At 38.5% G+C, this 17,872-nt stretch overlaps 1 protein-coding gene across 7 annotated transcripts in view; it reads left to right on the forward strand.

The window, feature by feature from the left end:
* Window positions 1-17,872, forward strand: part of Pdcd10 (programmed cell death 10) — a 46,087-nt gene that overhangs the window by 17,347 nt on the left and 10,868 nt on the right. For all 7 annotated transcript variants that reach the window (XM_008830133.2, XM_008830134.3, XM_029562080.1 and 4 more), the window contains 3 exons: window positions 4,200-4,413; window positions 12,326-12,379; window positions 16,819-16,936. In XM_008830133.2, the coding sequence (XP_008828355.1) occupies window positions 4,318-4,413; window positions 12,326-12,379; window positions 16,819-16,936 (268 nt within the window). In that variant the 5' untranslated portion in view covers window positions 4,200-4,317. The remainder of the gene's footprint in view (window positions 1-4,199; window positions 4,414-12,325; window positions 12,380-16,818; window positions 16,937-17,872) is intronic.

Genomic DNA, 17,872 nt, shown 5'->3' on the forward strand with positions numbered 1-17,872 from the left:
ATATATAATTCAGTAGGATTAATTGGATTCTTGTGTTTGCTTTTATTTTGCTAAGTTTGATATTTGAAAAGTTATTAATAGCAAGACAACTGATAAATTGACTGCTATATCATATTTGTTTGAGCACGGTTCCTGTGCCATCTCTGAAGTCTCTGGGAAAAAGAAACACACACAAATGGGAACATAGCACATGGGCTCCCCACAGTACTGGAGTGGTTCTTCTTAGCTAAATACTGAAAGTGTGGAAGTTACTTAGAACTCACTTTCCACTGAAGAACCACATACAGTCGAGCACCGAGAATGTTCTGTCCTCTCCTTTTACCCTTTGTGACTGTCTTCAACTCTTGGCGTTATCTCTCAGCCCCCAGATGAGTCTGTTTCAGGAAACACTGATTCTGGGCCTTAAGATACACTGCAGAAGCTCTTGAAATGAGTAAGCTGGAGTTGATTGGGCAGGGCTGGAACCAGGAAAACTAAGTTTGGCAGTGGAGTGGCCAAGGATCTGTTTGGTGCCTTTTCATTCTAAACAGTGATAATTGTTTTAAGCTCAGGAAGACATTTAAAGCTGATTTTTCATACAGTAGAAATTACCAGTGCTATTTTGAATATTCAGGGAAATAAGAGGGAAAGTAAATGAGAAGTTTGCATTTGTATTAGAATTCCTATATCATGCTATTTCTAAAGATTACTTACAAGTATATCTCTTGTCTAAGTTCCTAGGACTTAGAGTTCTGGTTCTTGTTTTCTGTCTGTGTACAGTAACAAAGCTCAGTTTGAACTGAAAATTTTCCCTGTGATGTAGCACAGTCAAAATGAGAAACATAAAACCATTCTTGATAGATTCACACTGTATCAACACTAATGTGTGTGTTTATGTGGGAGGGGGATGTGCATGTGTGTAGGCCTGAGGTCATCCTTGTATATCATTCCCTAGTAACCATCTACCTTGCTTTTAAAGATGACTGTTCACTAGGCCCTGGGGTCTACTGATTAAGCTAGACTGGCCATGAGTTCCATCTCAGTACCCACTTTTCCCTGCACTGGGTTATAAGTGCATACCCCTACACCTAGCTTTTTACGTGGGTGGTGGGGACTAAACTCAAGTGCATGACAGGTACTTTACTGACTAAGCGTTCTCCCCAGCCCTTAAACTTTCACAATTTATTAGCTAGTTCTCCTGACCAGGGACAAATCACTGTGCATAGTGATAGTTAACTTTTGTCAACTTGATTGGAGTAAGGAACATCTAAAAGTTCAGTGCTTGTACCTGGGTTTATCTGTTTTTCAGAGTAGATTAAGGAGAGAAGACCTGTCCAGATCTGGTTATGTGGGCAACATGATCCCATCAACTAGGGACCCAGGTGGAACAGGAGGGGAGAAAGGAGAGGGCCCACTAACACAGCATCCTCTTTATACTTCCTGGCTGCCATGCTGTCTCCTGTTCTGTCACATCCTCCCCTGTGGCCTGAAACCTTCCAAACTGAGCGAATAGATCTTTCCTCCTTTAGGTTGTTTATAGTTAAGGGAAATCTAACAAACACATTGGTTTTTGGGGACCTGTTTGCAGTGTGGGTATGAGGTAGATGAGATCATTTCTAGATTAGGAATTTAGAATCTGTGATCTTCAGATGTCTGTGTGCAGGCACATACCTTGCCCCAGAACCAAGCATACCTTAAAGGGCTGAAGCCCTTTAATTCTCTGCACACCTGCCAGGGTGTGGCCCAGACTTACCTATCCAAGGAAGGAACCTTGTCATACTGAAGATCCCTGGGCCTCACTCAGTTCAAGGGCCCTGGCAGTCTCTGTAACAGGCCTTCTGTTGGCTTGGCCTAGTTGCAGGTTGTCCTTTTCAAATGACATTTGTGGAATAACAAGAAGCATTTTTTTAACTTGAACCAAAGTTGGCAGAATAATTCAGTATGTAAACATCTTATTGAAACCATTGTTGCAATTTCACATAAATGTTATTGAAATAAGTAGCTCCGCTTTGTAGCGCATATTCTAGAATAGTGCTGTTGTAAGGTATTTGGGGAGCAATTTCTATAATAACAATATTAAAAGGTTAAGACATAACAACTGATAATACTACAATGTTAGTTTTTGATGAGAAATTACATATTAAATACAAGTTTAAGAAAAGCTCAATGCCATTATTTTCAGAAAGGTTTGAGCAGGCTTACTGTGTGCAGGTGAGATGTCAGCAGAACTCTGACAGTGGCAGCCACTAACCTGCTCCTTAACCTTTCCAGCCGGTATAGCTGAGGTGATGCATACACCTGTTTCCACTGATGCATCCCCTTTATCTGAGGTCGTCTTCTCATCACCCATGGGACACTTCCCTGTAGAAGCACCTGCTCTTTGAGGGGCACTTCTTATCTTCATCAAGAAGCCAGTGTTTGTAAAGCCATAATCCATGTCATAGCTTTTTGGTTTTTTTTTGAGGCAAGGTCTCCCTGCAGCCCCAAGCTGGCCTGGAACTCACAGAAATCCACCTGATTCTGCCTCCCAAGTTGGGCTGCCTTCTTTATGAAGCTCACATTGCTGAATGCTGGTTCTCTTACCTGCTTTTTCCATATGTGCAAACATGTGGCCCAGCATCTCTTTGCTGCTCACACTTGCTTTGTTTTTTCTCCCTTGACATTAGCTCGGGAAGAGAGACTGTATTGTTTTGTCAGCTGATCTGTGTTTACTATTGTGCCTGTAGGTAATCAATAAAATAATTAACTATTTCCGAATGGAGTGGTTCTCCGATTCTGCCTCTGGTCCTATTTCTGTTTCTTGGGTTTTCATTTGTGCTGTGCATCCCACCATTGTCTATACTTTGCCTTAATTCTCTAGTTTTCATTTTGACTGTTCTGTATTAGCTGCCTTCTTTGTTCCAAGTTTGTGTTGTTTGTTTATCAAGACTAGCTATGCTAACCCTGTCAGAGCTCTTAATGAAAATTCTGCCTGTCTCTTCTGAGGGCTGGGGTTACAAGTGTTTGCCACTGTGCCTAGCAGTTCCAAGTTTATTTATTATGAAAAAGTATTCCCAATTTATTTCTAAGTAAAAGAGTAGATTACCAGGTAAAATTAATTACTCAGGAACAGAAAGACTAGTTAGTCTTAACCGCCTTCCTCTTGCTTAGTATTTGGTCCTATATATCCTATTCATCTCTTTTACTGACAGGGCCTTATTATACAGCCCAGGCTTCTTCAAACTCATGGAGCTCCTAACTCAACCTTCTGGTGCTGAGGTGTATTATTGAAGTCTTGATTTATTCCAAACTGCCAGAATCCTTGAATATTTTTTTTTTTTCATTCTCGGTTTTTTAAAAGATTGTATTTACTTTTATTTTATGTGTATGAGTGTTAGGCCTGCATGTATGTAAGTGCAGTCATGTTCTGCAGTGCTCATGGAGGCCAGAAGAGGGCAGCAGATCTCCTGGAACTGGAGTTAATGGAGTTTTTGAACCTCCATGTGGGGTACTTTACCCCAGCCCTCTGCCAGAGCAGCCAGTGCTCTTAACCACTGAGCCAGCTCTCCACCTCCCATTCTTAGTTTTGTGTTAGCTTTGCATAAAAATTCCTAGAGTTCTAAACTTCAAAAAGTACCACGGACAAAGTTCATTCCAGGTGGATCACACTTGGAGTAATTTCTCAACTTTAAGATTGGTCTTAAGTGTTCAGTGCTGCTGTGTTTTTGTTATTATTTTCAGGTGATGAAATTAGTGAACAAGTAGCCAGAAAAAAGTTAAAGAGGATATTGACACCTTAATTCTTCGTTCATTTTGTTTTTTAACTTGACATTCCATATTTTGTGACTACGATTTCATGTATAAATATGAATTTTATACATAATGATGCCTCTTCTTGGTACCATTACTGGTTGTCCATCCTAAGGTCCAGTGTGTCATTTTCCATGATGTTGCTGGAGAATCCACTGCATCCAAGTGAAGTAGGTTCTGTCAGATAGTGCCTCGCTAGCCTGGTAGATAGGAAACCTGCTCTGTCAGACAGTGCCCAGGTAGACTGGTAGGTAGGATGATGTTTGAGTCAGTGAAGGAAAGACATGCATCTGGCTGGCTGGTGTTGCTTTCATAAGAAAAGAAATTAATCTCAGTAAAATAGCTAGCAGCTATAGTTTGAAAAGGAAATGTATTAGAATTTTGCTGTTTATCTTAAATGTCAGTTTCTGTTCCTCCTTTTCTTCCACCAGATTGGTTCATTTTTGTGTGCACCATTCTTTATTGCACACGAAACAGGGAAGACATACTGCAGTGAATGAAGATTCCTCTGCATTTTAGCACTGCTTTTCTACTGTAGTTGGCTTTTGAATGAGGATGACAATGGAAGAGATGAAGAATGAAGCTGAGACCACTTCCATGGTTTCTATGCCCCTCTATGCAGTCATGTATCCTGTGTTTAATGAGGTAAGTACACACACTTAGGATCTCTACGGGTCCTTAGTGCTGCTGCGTTTAGTCATCTGTTTTTTCACATGATAGATACTTGGATGAACTGAACTCAGGTTTTGCGTATGGAGCCCTTACAAGAATAAAAACAAATAAATATGCCACTCCCCTGTGGAGGTTAAACTATAGTGAGAGATAGGCAGTGGAAAAATTCATAGTAATTGCTAACGAGTAAAAAAGGGATTAATAGGTGGCTCTGTTTTTGTGTGCAGAATCTGAAAGAGATAAAACAAGTCGCAATAAAAAATTTAGATCTAAGTGCATTCTGGGTAACCAGAATAGAAGGCACAAGGATCATAGTAAGTTATCATTAGTGATGATACAGCCCTTGTTAAAATTTGGTGTTAGGAATATACCATTGCATTTTATCCAAAGAAGTCATGGTTACTTTCTTATTCAAGGAAGTGTCCTAGACAAGGCATTAATACATTTTTTATTTTTTTCTTAATAATTATTAATAATCAATACTAATGTATTTAGAGAGTTCTTGACATGTAAGTCCATTAGAAATTAATTCCCTCTTTCAAATGGTAAATGAAAACCTTGAATAGTGAATTTTTTTTTTTCTAAAGTACATAAAACTGGAGAGTTTAAAAAAATTTTTTTAATTACATAAGACTGAAATCAAATCTAGATGTCCTGCCTCCAAGTCCAGTGACTTCAGCCTATTTAAAGTACTTACTGATTCCTTTTTTGCTGCATGTTCTCATTGACTGTATTAGTTACTTTTCTGTTGCTGTAGTAGACACACCATGACCAAGGGAACTTATAGAAGAAAGAGTTTATTTAGCTTATGATTCCAGGGGAATTACAGTCTGTCATGGCAGGGAGGCCTGGTGGCAGAGGTGGCTGGGGCAGGAGCAGAAAGCAGAGGCTCACATCTTCACACAGGCCCAGGAAGCAAGAGAGCAACTCGAGATCCAGCAGGGCTTAAGAACTCTCTGAGCCTGCCCCCAGTGATGTGCTTCTTCCAGCATAGCCATACCTGAGACCTCCCAAAACAGTGCCGCCAACTGGAGACAAAATGCCCAAGTACTTAGCGCCTCTGGGGGATGTTTTTGTTCAAACCACCATATTGACCTTCAAGACTGCCACCCTTTCCGTTGCTGTTACACCTAGAAGGCCCACCAGGAAGTGTGTTTTCATCATTTCTGCCAAAATGTTTTTATTAGATTCTGATTCTGGAACTCATCCATCTTTCCCTTGTTATTGGGGTTCATGCAGTTGACACGTTATGATCCTAAGTCTTGGGGCACAGAAGAGTGTGATTCATTATCCTCTTTGACAAAGCAGACATATTCTAGAATTTCAAACTGTCAGGTAGTATCAGGTCAGAGACCATAAAGAAACATTGGAAATGGTGAGATAGGTAAAAGTTTCTGTCTGCGTTCTATGGAAGATTCTGGAGGAGGGGATTCCATGGCTGGTAGAAGAGGCTGTGTCATTGACATTCATACTCTGCTTTACCACATCAAGCTCTCATCAGTGGGCAGGATTGCCGAAGTGGAAGGGAAAAGGAGACAAGAGGTGGATTCTAGCAGAATCCACTTTCTTAAAGTGGCCTTTACAGAAGTCTCTCAGAAGACTCCACCTACATCTCATTTTCAAGAACTTATTTGGAAAGTTTCGGATTACTTTATTACCAAGTAGAAATCCTGTTTTGTAAAACTTGTTCTGTTCCAGTCAGCACCCTCTTAGCGCTGGTTATGTCCATCTGTGGCAGTTATCCCTAAAAGCCAGTAAGTAAATCCACCTTTTTGTTGTGGTGGTACCTTGATGCAAGTAGTTATTATTAGAGGCAAGCACTTCTGTTGGAAAATGCCAACCATCCATTTGCTTAGCCCTCCCCTAGGGTCTGAAGATACAGAGGAAAAAGCAATATGCCTTTTCTTAAGAACTTACTAAGTAGCACAGCTACTTAAAGTTACTCAACTATCTTTGTAACAGGAATGACTCTAGGAAACATCATTAAAAGTTGCTCAGTAATCTGTGTTTGTGACAGAGTTTGAACTCTTCAGGCATTCCATAAACCATCTTCATAACTCACGCAGGAGCGCTCTATTTCCGTGCCTGACCTAGCTGATTGTCTGCTGTATATATGAGTTGTTTGGGAGAAATTCTGTATCTGCCCTTCTGAGTCTTGATTTGGTTTGAGAGAAGGCAAATTTCAATTGCAGAGTATCACATTAACCCTCTAGTTCATGAAAAGAAATGAGAAGGCAACTAGGGTAGACTTAACTTTGTATGAAGGAGTTTACTGGAAGACTTGACTTTGCTGAAGAGGCTGATAAAATATAGGGTTTTAGTAAAATAAACTGTTGGAGTTAGTGTTGATAAGGTTTTGTTTTTTTTTTTTTTTTTTATTATGTTAGTCATCCATAAGAGAAGTTGACTTCAAAGAAATAGAAGTGGCTATGAATAAGCTAGTAAGTCTCCTCTCTTCTTTAAATAAGGACGGTGATGTTCTCCAGGCGAGATTGGAAACACAGGTGGCTCTGTGGGCCCAGGACTGGAGTACAGTGTAGTGATCAGTTACTGTTCTAGGAATTCATCTGCAGAAGTCAAGTTCGGAAACGAAGTGGCTCACTGTGGAGATGGAGGATGTTGCAGAAGATTGGTGTGAACTCGTTCTCATTTTCAGTTTGCTGGTCTGACATTGTATCAGACTCATTAAAAAGTCACTTGTGTATTCAGGACCATGTTTTAGGAATGGAGATATTACTACATTTTTCTCCCGACAGATGAAACCTGGTATTCGGTGGGAGAGTAGAGTAAGAGAAGCTCTGGGCCTTCTTGTGTAGTATTGGTTCAAAGTATTGTGTAGCATCCCAGTGTATTAATGAAGCATCTAAATAGCGGCTCTAATGCATTCAGTTCATATTTAACTAGTTCAGCTGTGAGTTTTTCTATATGTGTGCTAATGGAGAGATTATAGCATAGTTTGTCTTTATTTTTCTGTACTGTGTAGCTTTAGATAAAGATAAAAATAGTTTCAAATTAATCCTCCAGAAAATAGTACCACAGTAGGAACGTTGAAGATAGATGTGACTTAAACCCATAGTGTGTCATGATTTAGAAAGCAAGGCCATTTTTGCCTGGACATTGATTCACAGCAACTGTAATCTAGAAATGACCTGGTCTAGAAAATAGTCGTCTAGAGGGACAGCCTGCATGCTGGGAAATTTTAGTACTGTTATTCCAGCTTACAAAGTTATGTATGGCATTCTGAATGCTTGCTGTACTTAATAAGGCCACTCCAAGGTAGCTAAAAAAGAGCACACGTTTAATGTGCTGCTGCAGTTTAGACTCCAAGCAGTACCCATGCTGCAATGCTGTGAAACAGGCATCCATACTGTTTGGTGGAGGAACTGGCTTCTAGAAATCTCATGCCAGGCCTTAAATCAGGTTTTCTTGTAACCATGTTTCTCTGTATGAAGTGGGGGACATATGGGGGGAGGCAAGGGGTTACTTCCATGAAAAATAAGCTTGTGTGTATGTGGGAGGGTTAAAATGAAATGTGCTTTCAGAAGTGCTGTATGGCATATATTATGAAATAAACACCAAGCTACATTTCTGGATAAATAGTACAGCATTCAGAAGCTTGGCTTAATTTTTCCTAGTAAACAAATGAAACCCAGGACTACTCCAGCCTTATCACTTTGCTTTAGTCCTCCCGTGCTAGGAGGGGAAGAAATCAGACAGACTTGGAGCAGAACTTCTCCACAGTAAGTGGATGGGCTTTACTTGCAGTCTTTCTATCCAGAGGTAATCAAAATTTTGAGTGTAAATTAGTACTATGCCTGAAAAAAAAAGACTGTGCTGTCTTACCTCCATTTCCTCATCACTAAAATTGAAATAAATAATACTATACTTAGTTCTCTCAACAACCTTTGAAATATATGACTTCATATATTGTAATTTATTTAGCATGGTCACAGGCATGCTACAATTATGGAGGCCTCTTCCATACATATATATGATAAAACCGTGTCAGACCCAAGTGTTTACATCCTTGCGAGCAGTGTTTCACCAGAGTGTTTTTATAGTACTGAGATGGTTCTGTTACGTGTTCTGTCATACACTGTGCTAAATTCAGGAGCTGCCCTCCTAGGAATATAGAATATGTACAGAGCATCGCTGATTGCAGTTGCTTTCTCTGTGGCAGCACAGAAGCTGCTGGGTGACTTGAGTCTACCTGCCTCAGTTCCGAAATGCTGACTTTTCAGCCTGACTCAACACGTTCCTTTTGGATGTACCCAGAGTTTTTATTCTTGGGACTTGGCCCACTTTAATTTTAAGAAATAGGATCAATAATTCTGGAGAATGAGCTGGAAGGACGGTGTCACCATGGGAAAACCTAATCTCACCTGATTTTGAAGAAGCCAGTAGATTTTTTTTTAAATGCAGTTTATGCAGTTTGGAACTAATTAACCTAATTATTTTGACCTTAAAAAAAAGTTTTCATGAGATTTTTTTTTTTTTTTGCAAGACTTAAAAATTTATGCAACCAGAGGATTGATTGGTTGGGTTTTTTTAAATTATGGGTGTTAGAGCTAGCATGATGCTTGAAAAATATGGGAATGTACTGATACTTCTAGAGGGAACAGTGTATGAGCCCTTGATGAAATTGCAATTATATGTGAACTTATAAAATATTTTTACTAGTGAACCAAAGAGTGAAATTTGCCACTTGCAGTCAAATAATAGTAAATGTTGCAGAATTGTCCTCAGCAAGTAGAGGGACCATGGCTGCAGTCGGAAAGGTGGAGGGTCGAGTTGAGAGGCCTAGTGCTGAACCCCTCGCTCGTCCATTCCCCCTGACGTGCTTTAGCAGGTACTGCTTTTCCACCGCGTCCAGTGAAGTTAAGATGTTAAGTGTTCCTTTCTCCCATTGATTTTTTTTTTTTTTCCCACTGCCTCTTTGACATGGAAGTCTTATATGGCTGAAGCCCAAGCAGACTTTTCTTGTTTTGGTGTCTGGTAACACAAAATAGAGGTGTAATGGTCCTCCTCCATTAGACCCAAACATAATTACTAGCAATCCAGTAGTTTTGTAAAGAGGCTGGGGTTCTTAATAAAGATACTTTATAAAGCCAAAGACTGTTATCTCAAAGGTACACAGGGTTCCTTCCATTCAGTGATAAGTATCGGAAACAAAATGGGATTTTTTCTGTCCTAACCGTTGGTAAAATCACATTCTCATGTGTCACCAAGCTTGAAGAGACTGCTAAGTGGTAAACTTCTAAAGAAGATCTTAGAGGCCAGGCCACTTGAAAAGTCGGTTCAGATACCATCTCCTTCCACTTGAGCTGCTGTGGACCCCACAGCCTTTCAGCTCCTCACATAGTTCCTCTTCTGGCTACGGAAGGACTATGTAGTCTGTTCCTTTGCATCTCTTTCATTGACTTCTTACATGTGAGAGGAACTCAAGAGTTTATTATTTGTACAGAGACTCCGTGATAGTGTAGTGTACATTTCTCTGTGGAAAGTGGCAGAGGTGACTTGTATGCAGATTTGAGAACCAGGCAGATCTGGTATGAATCCTTTCTTAGTATAAACTTGAGGACATTTGTACCAGCTGAAATTTTCTCTACATAAAATTAATATGCTATCCACAGGTTTATTGTGAGATTAGGTATTCAAAAGGTAGATATTGTATATATGCTCATAACTGATGCTTAATAAAATGCTGTCGTTAGAATGCTCTCAGAACCTGCCTCTGTTGGGAGAGGGATTGGTAAGATAAATATGGCTTGTCAAGTCCTATATCACAAGTGAGAGATCTAAAAGATCTTTATGGGATAGGTAAAATACCTGAATTCCTAAGTAATACAGGGAGGTACAGATCTGAAAGCCAATTAGATAAGTTTGTTGATGAGATGGTAACTTCTCTTCAAGCACTAGGTCTGTGCCTATATTCCTGTTGCTAACCTTGAACACTGGAAGCCAGATGACATGGGCTTGCCCTTGACGCCCTTGCCCAACCTGTGATCTGATGAGCTGTACCGCCTTTTTTTTTTTTTTTTTTTTTTTTTGAGACAGGGTCTCCTTGTAGCCCCAGCTGTCCTGGAACTCACTATGTAGACCAGGCTGGCCTCAAACTCACAAAGATCCACCTGCCTCTGCCTCCCAAGTGCTGAGATTAAAGGCGTGCAGCACCATGCCCGGACCTGTACTGCCATTTTAATCTTGCATTCATTAGAATTACGTGACCAGTGTAGATTAGAAACCTTTTTCGTTGATGATAACACCTTTGTAAATTTTAAAAACTGCTGTAGTCAACTCTTTCCCATATGTGTTTACTGGGCCCCTTTGCTTTACCTTCTGAGACAATACCACATTTTATAGGCCTTTGTAGAAGCCTAGTTAAATACTGGGCTAAATGGTTTGTTGTTTATTGGGAGATAAATCGTTATTTTTGACAGATTCTTGTCCTTAATAAATAAGTGTAGTACAATTCATGGCATTTCTGCCTTGTTTACTATTAAAATATATTGACTTAAAGTACTGGAGATGTCCTAGATGTGCATGGCATTTACATGGCAAAACTGACATTTTCACTACATCAAGAGATTGATGGATTATTGGTTGCATAACAAGATACACATAAATATATTTGAGTTTCATTAGTCTAGTCCTTTAAGAGTGAAGAAATCTGGGGTCTGGAGAGGTAGCTCAGTGGTTAAGAGCACTAGCTTTTCTTGTAGAAGACCCAGACTTGGTTCCAGCCCCACGTAGTGCCTAACAGCTGTTCATGACACCAGTTCCAGGGATCTGACACCCTTTTCTGGCCTCTGAAGGCATTGCATTAAATGGGAACACTTCCATGTAGGCAAACAGCTCATACACATTAAATACGAATAAACGAATAAAAAATTTTAGAAAGAGTGAAGAAATTTAAATGAAACTAGTTATTTTAAGCATCATAGTTAATGATTCAACAAATAGCTACTTTAGGAAAATTCTATGCCTTTTTGGTTCATTGAAAAATGATATATATGAAAATGAATTATAAAATAAGGCTATCTTTTGAAAGTATTAGCCTCACATTTGATATAAAATTAAAGCTACTTGATTTAACTTTTGATACTTTTTTTGTGTGTGTGTGGTCTTTCTGAGACAGGGTCTCCCTGTAGCCCCATCTGGCCTGGAACTCACTTTGTAGACCAGGCTGGCCCTGAACTCAGAGATCTGCCTGGCTCTGCCTCCCAAGTTCTTGGATTAAAGGCGTGCACTACTATCCCCGGCAATACAATATCTTAAATAATCACTTGATTTAGAGAGGGCACATGGAAGCCACTTGAGTCCAGATGATCCAGGTTTTCAGCTTGACCATTAAACAAACCTTTTTGTCACCAGTATTTGCATATTGGGAAAAAACAGACTAAGCTTAATCCCTGGCTGAGGAGTTAGAGTAATTAAAAAGGAATAAACTAAGAACTAGACTTTAAGTAAATGTTTCCTTGTGTTGGCCATTTTATGGTCATCGCCTGTATACACGTACTTGATAAATTTCTACCAAACAGAACCATAGCTAGGGTGTCAGAGTAGTGATAGTTTAACATGAATCCTTGTTATCTTCACTTGCATTAGACACTCACATTATTTCTGTAAGGGCTTAGAATACTGTATTCTATATTCATCATAATTTAGCTTTAAGATAGAGTGCATCTTATTTTTTAAAGAAAGCAATTTTTCAAATTCCACTAAAAACTTTAAATTTTTTAAGAATTGTGGTAATTTGTAATCATTAAAACATTTGTGTTCATGAAATGATGGATTTATCATGATTCCTAGAGAGTGAAACATTAGAAATGTGTTTCTTCCCAGTAAAACTGATTCTAATCATGATTTGAATTTTTTCTTCTAGCTAGAACGAGTAAATTTGTCTGCAGCTCAGACCCTGAGGGCTGCTTTCATTAAGGTGAGTCATAATCATTTACCAGGCTATCAAAGCGTCTGTTACACTAATTGTTTTTAGTGGAAAATATTTGAAATTATTTAGATATTTCATGCCTACTTCAGTATATTCAGTTAAAGCCTTTACCCTTCAAAAGGCAAACTGCAAAGTGATGTTTTCACAGCATTGGTTTTTCCCATTGCTTTGTGCTTTTGGAAAGCTAGTTCTCTAGAGTGCTCATGCTTCTAGGACTGGACTATGTTTATACAATTATGTGCACGCTGGACAAATGGCTCAGCAATTAAGAGCACTGACTGCTCTTGCAGAGGACTCAGGTTCCATTCCCAGCACCCACATGGCAGCTAACAACTGTCCATAACTCCAGTTCCAGGGGATCAGACAGCCTCTTCTGACCTCTGTGGGCATTGAACAACATGGGTGCACTTACACACATGCAGGCAGTACACTCATACACATAAAAATAAATAAAATTTTAAAATATAACTAAGTCGTTATACTTCATATTGTTTAATTATGGGATCTAAAAATATGCCTTCATATATGGCAAATTAACCTTGCTTTGGGAATATAGTTAAGGTATTCCAAGTGAATTTCTTCATTGTCTTTAGACCTTAGCTGTTTAGTTGATTATTGCTAACAACATGTTGCTGAGCTTCTAGAAGTATGGTTGAGATGTGTTCCAACTCTAATACACATACTTGAATGACTTCATATACAAAAAAGAATGTAAAATATCTTAGTAATAACAATTTTGTATTGATTACTTGTTGACATATGATTCATTTTTAGATGCATTATTAAAAGAATTTCACCTGCTTCATTCCCTTTTTTTAAGAAATGAAGCCACTAGAAAATTGATTTGCCACTTACACAGTTGATTCCTATTTGTTGCCTGAGATGAGTTCTGTTTTATAGTTGTATTCTAGAGACTTAATGTACATGTTGAGAACCAACATTGTTGAATATAAAATGTTACTTTCTCACATCAAATATATTTCAAGGTGCCCAAAGATAATTTTTATTTACTTACTAATTCCCATCAGTAGCTAAAATAACATTTTTAAGCCAAAATATTGTAGTGCTTAAATTAGGGGTAAACTTAAATTTTTTAGTAGAGTCTACCTTTGGTAACATTTTAAAAAAAAAGTAGATGAAAGTTAGTTGATTCCTGAGGGTTTTTCTTATGTCCCTGTAACACAAACTGATGTTTCTACTTTGGAGTGCATTCGTGTCATTGTGCTGGATCTGCTCATCCGAGTTTGTCCATGGATCCATTTATTATCCATAGCAGTGGTCTTTTTTGTTTTATTTACTCTTTTTTTTTTTCTTTTTTTGAGGTGATCTCTGAGATGCCTCAGGCTGTCGTTGAACTTCTGCCTCAAATGACCTGTTTTTTGGTCCTTTTATGACCCTTTTTTTTTCTCAGTCTCTTGTGTGCTGGAAGCTGCAGGCCTCTGTGCTCTAAGCTCACAGCACTGAATCCTAATAAATAAGGGGAACTATTTTGGGGGAACTCAGATCACACAGTGATTTAGTGTTAATCTCAAATGAAATTAAAGAAGCCATGTGGGAAAAGGTGATTTTTGTGTTTTTTCAAACTTTTATGGGCTGGGGTTCGTGCACACCTTTAATCCTAGCCCTTGGGAAGCAGAGGCAGATGGATCTAAGATCTATTGTTCAAGGCCATCCTGGTCTACATAGTGAGTTCCAGGCCAGCTGGAGCTAAAGGGAGACCCTATCTCAAAAAGACCAAAAAAAAAGAGAGAGGGAAAAAAAAAAAAAAAACTCTTTTGACAAAGGCAAAGAAACATTACCTAGCTGCCTTTTTGTGTCTGGTTCTTGGCTTATGCAGTGATTTTTTTTTCTCCCCCCACTTTATTGTCCTATTTTTTTATTTGGAGATGTTAATTTTTTAAATGTTAATTTTTTTTAAATGTTAAATTTTTTTTCCCCAAAATAAAATTGTCACTGAATACTTTCTTTTCAGATACATATTTGCTGGATTACTCATTACACTGGCCCATTCTGGGTGTTTCTGATAAGTAGCACTCTCTTCTAGGCTGGGAATCACTGGTCTACAAGCCTGTTCCTTTATACTTAAGGATGTTTTTCTCTTGCATTAGATTCTTTGCAAGATTAGGTGCCCATCAAGTTCAAGGTTGAATCCTTGGAGTATAAAGGTGCAGATATGGTTTCTGTTTTAAAAGTAGAGCCTTCAGAGGCATTTGGTAAATTGTAGCTTTTAAAATAAGTAGCTGAGGCCCTATAGCGTATTCATAGGTCTTCTATGAAATATTTTAACATTTTGAGCATAAACAATGATACTCAACATCTGCTTTCACTGAACTGACCTGGAAGTAGCTTGTGATTTCAGTGTACAAGATTGGTCTGCATTCCTTTCATCGGTGTCTCATGTTTGCGACAAGTACCAAAGAAATCCATGTGCAAGAGGAAATGAGAGCAATGGGTTCAGCCTGAGTCCAGTGTATAGAAACTACAGTGCTCTATAGTACAAACAGCCTATTAACAAGTAGCCAATAATAATGAAATAAAATCTTTTTTCTTTTGTTGTATGTATAGGATTATTTTTAAGGTGCCAAGTTGTTAGAACATTCTACTTTAGTAAGTTATTTATTACCTGAACTACCTAGTAAACAGCATCTGACACTAAGAAACTGAACTGAGAAAGTTCAGAGTCTCTGTGAGACTGTGCATTCTCCAGTGTGGCATATTTTTTTTGTGTGCCAGACCAAACTAGTATTCAGAACTTTTTGTTCAGACTTAGAGCATTTCATTCATTCAGCACTTTAATTAGTGAGATGTTTTTCTGCTGATATTTCCTGCAGGGTCATAGAGAATGCTCCCTGCCCCCAAGGTAATTCATTATGTAGGTAGATTTAATACTGCTTTGAGAAGGAAGATAAACCACCCTACCACAGAAGGAAGATAAACCATCCTACCACACATGCATTAAGTGTAATTTTTGACAGTTTAGCAAATTAATACTGTAAGAGCACATCAAGCCATATTTGAACAATTTTTCTTTAAAGGTAACTCTAAAAAAATAAACGGGCTGGAGACTGGAGAGATGGCTCAGCAATTAAGAGCACTGGCTGCTCTTGAAGAGGACCTAGGTTTGGTTGCCAGTACCCACATGAGGACTAACAACTGTCCATAACTACAGTTTTAGGGGATCCGATGCTCTCTTGTACACATGTGGTACATACACACACACACACACACACACACACACACACAAATTAAATAAAATCTTAAATATTCAGACACTTTATTATTAAACCATTTATCCAAAGTGATCTTTTCTGACTAGCGTTTGACATCAGGTAAAGTGACCCCAAGATGAAGATGAAGTGTGTGTATTTTACTGCTTTTTCCCGTTTCCGTCAACAACTTCTCAGGTTTTCCTGCTTGAGATCTCATGAGAACTGAGGTGTTAGAATGGACAGAGTAGTCAAAACAGGAGAAAGCTGGATCTGCACTGACATCAGAGTGCAGAGGCAGAGGTTACAGTACTTGACACCCAGGGAAGCAGAGCACTTGCCATCAGATAGGGATCGCTGGTTAGTTATGTTTCTGCCTGTTTACTGGGGCAAGAGGGGCAAACCATCAGCACAGATGGGCGTAAACCGAGACAGACTTTCAGTGTGGTCAGGAAACATTTTTAGTAACAAAACAGGCAAAGATTACTGAGAAACTGACATGTGAAAATTACCTGTGTATTCAGTCTTGGCATGGCCAGAGTTTAATGCCCTAAGAAGTGTAAGTAACAGAAGGAATGCACATTTATTAGCAAAACAGGCTCAGTAGGTGGTATTTTGAAAATCATTGAAGGAAGGTTCCTGCTATAAAAATAAAATAGGAAATAAAAATTGCTGTGTGGAAATATATAGTTGAAGAGACTAAAGCTATTCTACCAGTTTCATTTTGATTTTCCTGGCATTTTGTTAATTTTAATACTATATATATATAAACCATCATTGATAGAGTTATTGCTTGTCCTTAAGTTGCAATGATACCTAAGTTAAAAATCCTCAGTGCATTTTAGTTCATGAAGAGTAATTGATGAAATATATATGGGACACACACATATTATATGTATGTATATATGATTTTTGCTTCTAGCCTTACTGTTACATTAATTGCAAGAAAATATAATGGAGAGACAGGCAGAAAATACTCAATTCCAATAGAACTACTGTTCAATGAAAAATAACCGTAAACTTGAAGCTACTAGTGCATAAACTGAACACAGCCTAAGTGCGTGTGCTTGGGGGTACCTGCTCCCCCAGCACTTTTACCAGTGCTTTCTGTCCATGAAGTGATCTGCCTAAGACAGTGGATAAGTTCTGAACAGTTAAATTTCAGCTTTAAAATACTGATTGCATTTCTGTATTTCAAAACTATCACTGTTTTTCTTGCAGGCTGAAAAGGAAAATCCAGGTCTCACACAAGATATCATTATTAAAATTCTAGAGAAAAAAAATGTGGAAGTTAACTTCACGGAGTCCCTCCTTCGTATGGCAGCTGACGACGTAGAAGGTATCAACAAAGGAGCTGTGCTCTTTTCCAGTTCTTGGAAAGCTCTTCCTTCCTTCAGTCATTTCCATCTGACCAGCGTCATGTTTCCCATCTCCTCTTTCCTCAGGCTTCTTCCTGCAATGATAGTGGAAACTGTCTGTACAAAGTAGACAAGCAGTTCTTTTAGCTTTTTGCATTTGTCAGATTTAATTACATGATTTTATTTGTTGATGCTGCATGCTTTGACTATTTTACCCATTAATAAACTGTTTGATAAGTTTTGAGGAATATTTTAGTTTAAGCTGTGTTTGAAAGAGGTAAGCCTTTTGTTTTATTTAAAAACAGTGTAGCATTTCTTTTTTTCAGAACAGATTTGAATATAATCATTCTTTTGATACTTTGCTTTTCAATAGATTAGAAATGGGTTTCACCTAAAATTGATACTACTTTTTTATTTTAGAAAAATATATGAGTATAGTAGCCTACATGCATTATTGGAGATCAGAAGGAAGGTATTCAAGCTGATTTCATGAATTGGCCCTTCCTTGGATTAAACACCTGTTTGCCCTCCTCCATTGAAATTGTAGAGTTGCTATGCTTCCAGCTAGACACTGAGCCTGGTAGTAAGCCCGTGTAGTCTCTGCCAAGACTGACTGAGCCTTTATAGAATTGCTGTTCTGTAATCCTGGCCTTGAGTTGGATTGTGGTGATCTTTGTTTTTAAATGAAATTTCAAGGATGTACTGAATATTGTTAAGTTGTTGGAAATTTTAATACAATGAGTCATGGTATGTTCAATACTGTAGAGGTTTTAAGTTACTGAACTTACCTGTCTCACTCAGATTACCTTGGCATTCTTCATGAATTTCATTATACAACTTGTAACTGGTTCTTGGCTTGATAAAGCCTACCCTCCTTTGGGTGAGTGGGTAGATGGATGGATGGATGGATGGACGGA

Source organism: Nannospalax galili, unplaced genomic scaffold (genome assembly GCF_000622305.1).
Source record: "Nannospalax galili isolate Female #2095 unplaced genomic scaffold, S.galili_v1.0 scaffold33, whole genome shotgun sequence".
Taxonomy (NCBI): domain Eukaryota; kingdom Metazoa; phylum Chordata; class Mammalia; order Rodentia; family Spalacidae; genus Nannospalax; species Nannospalax galili.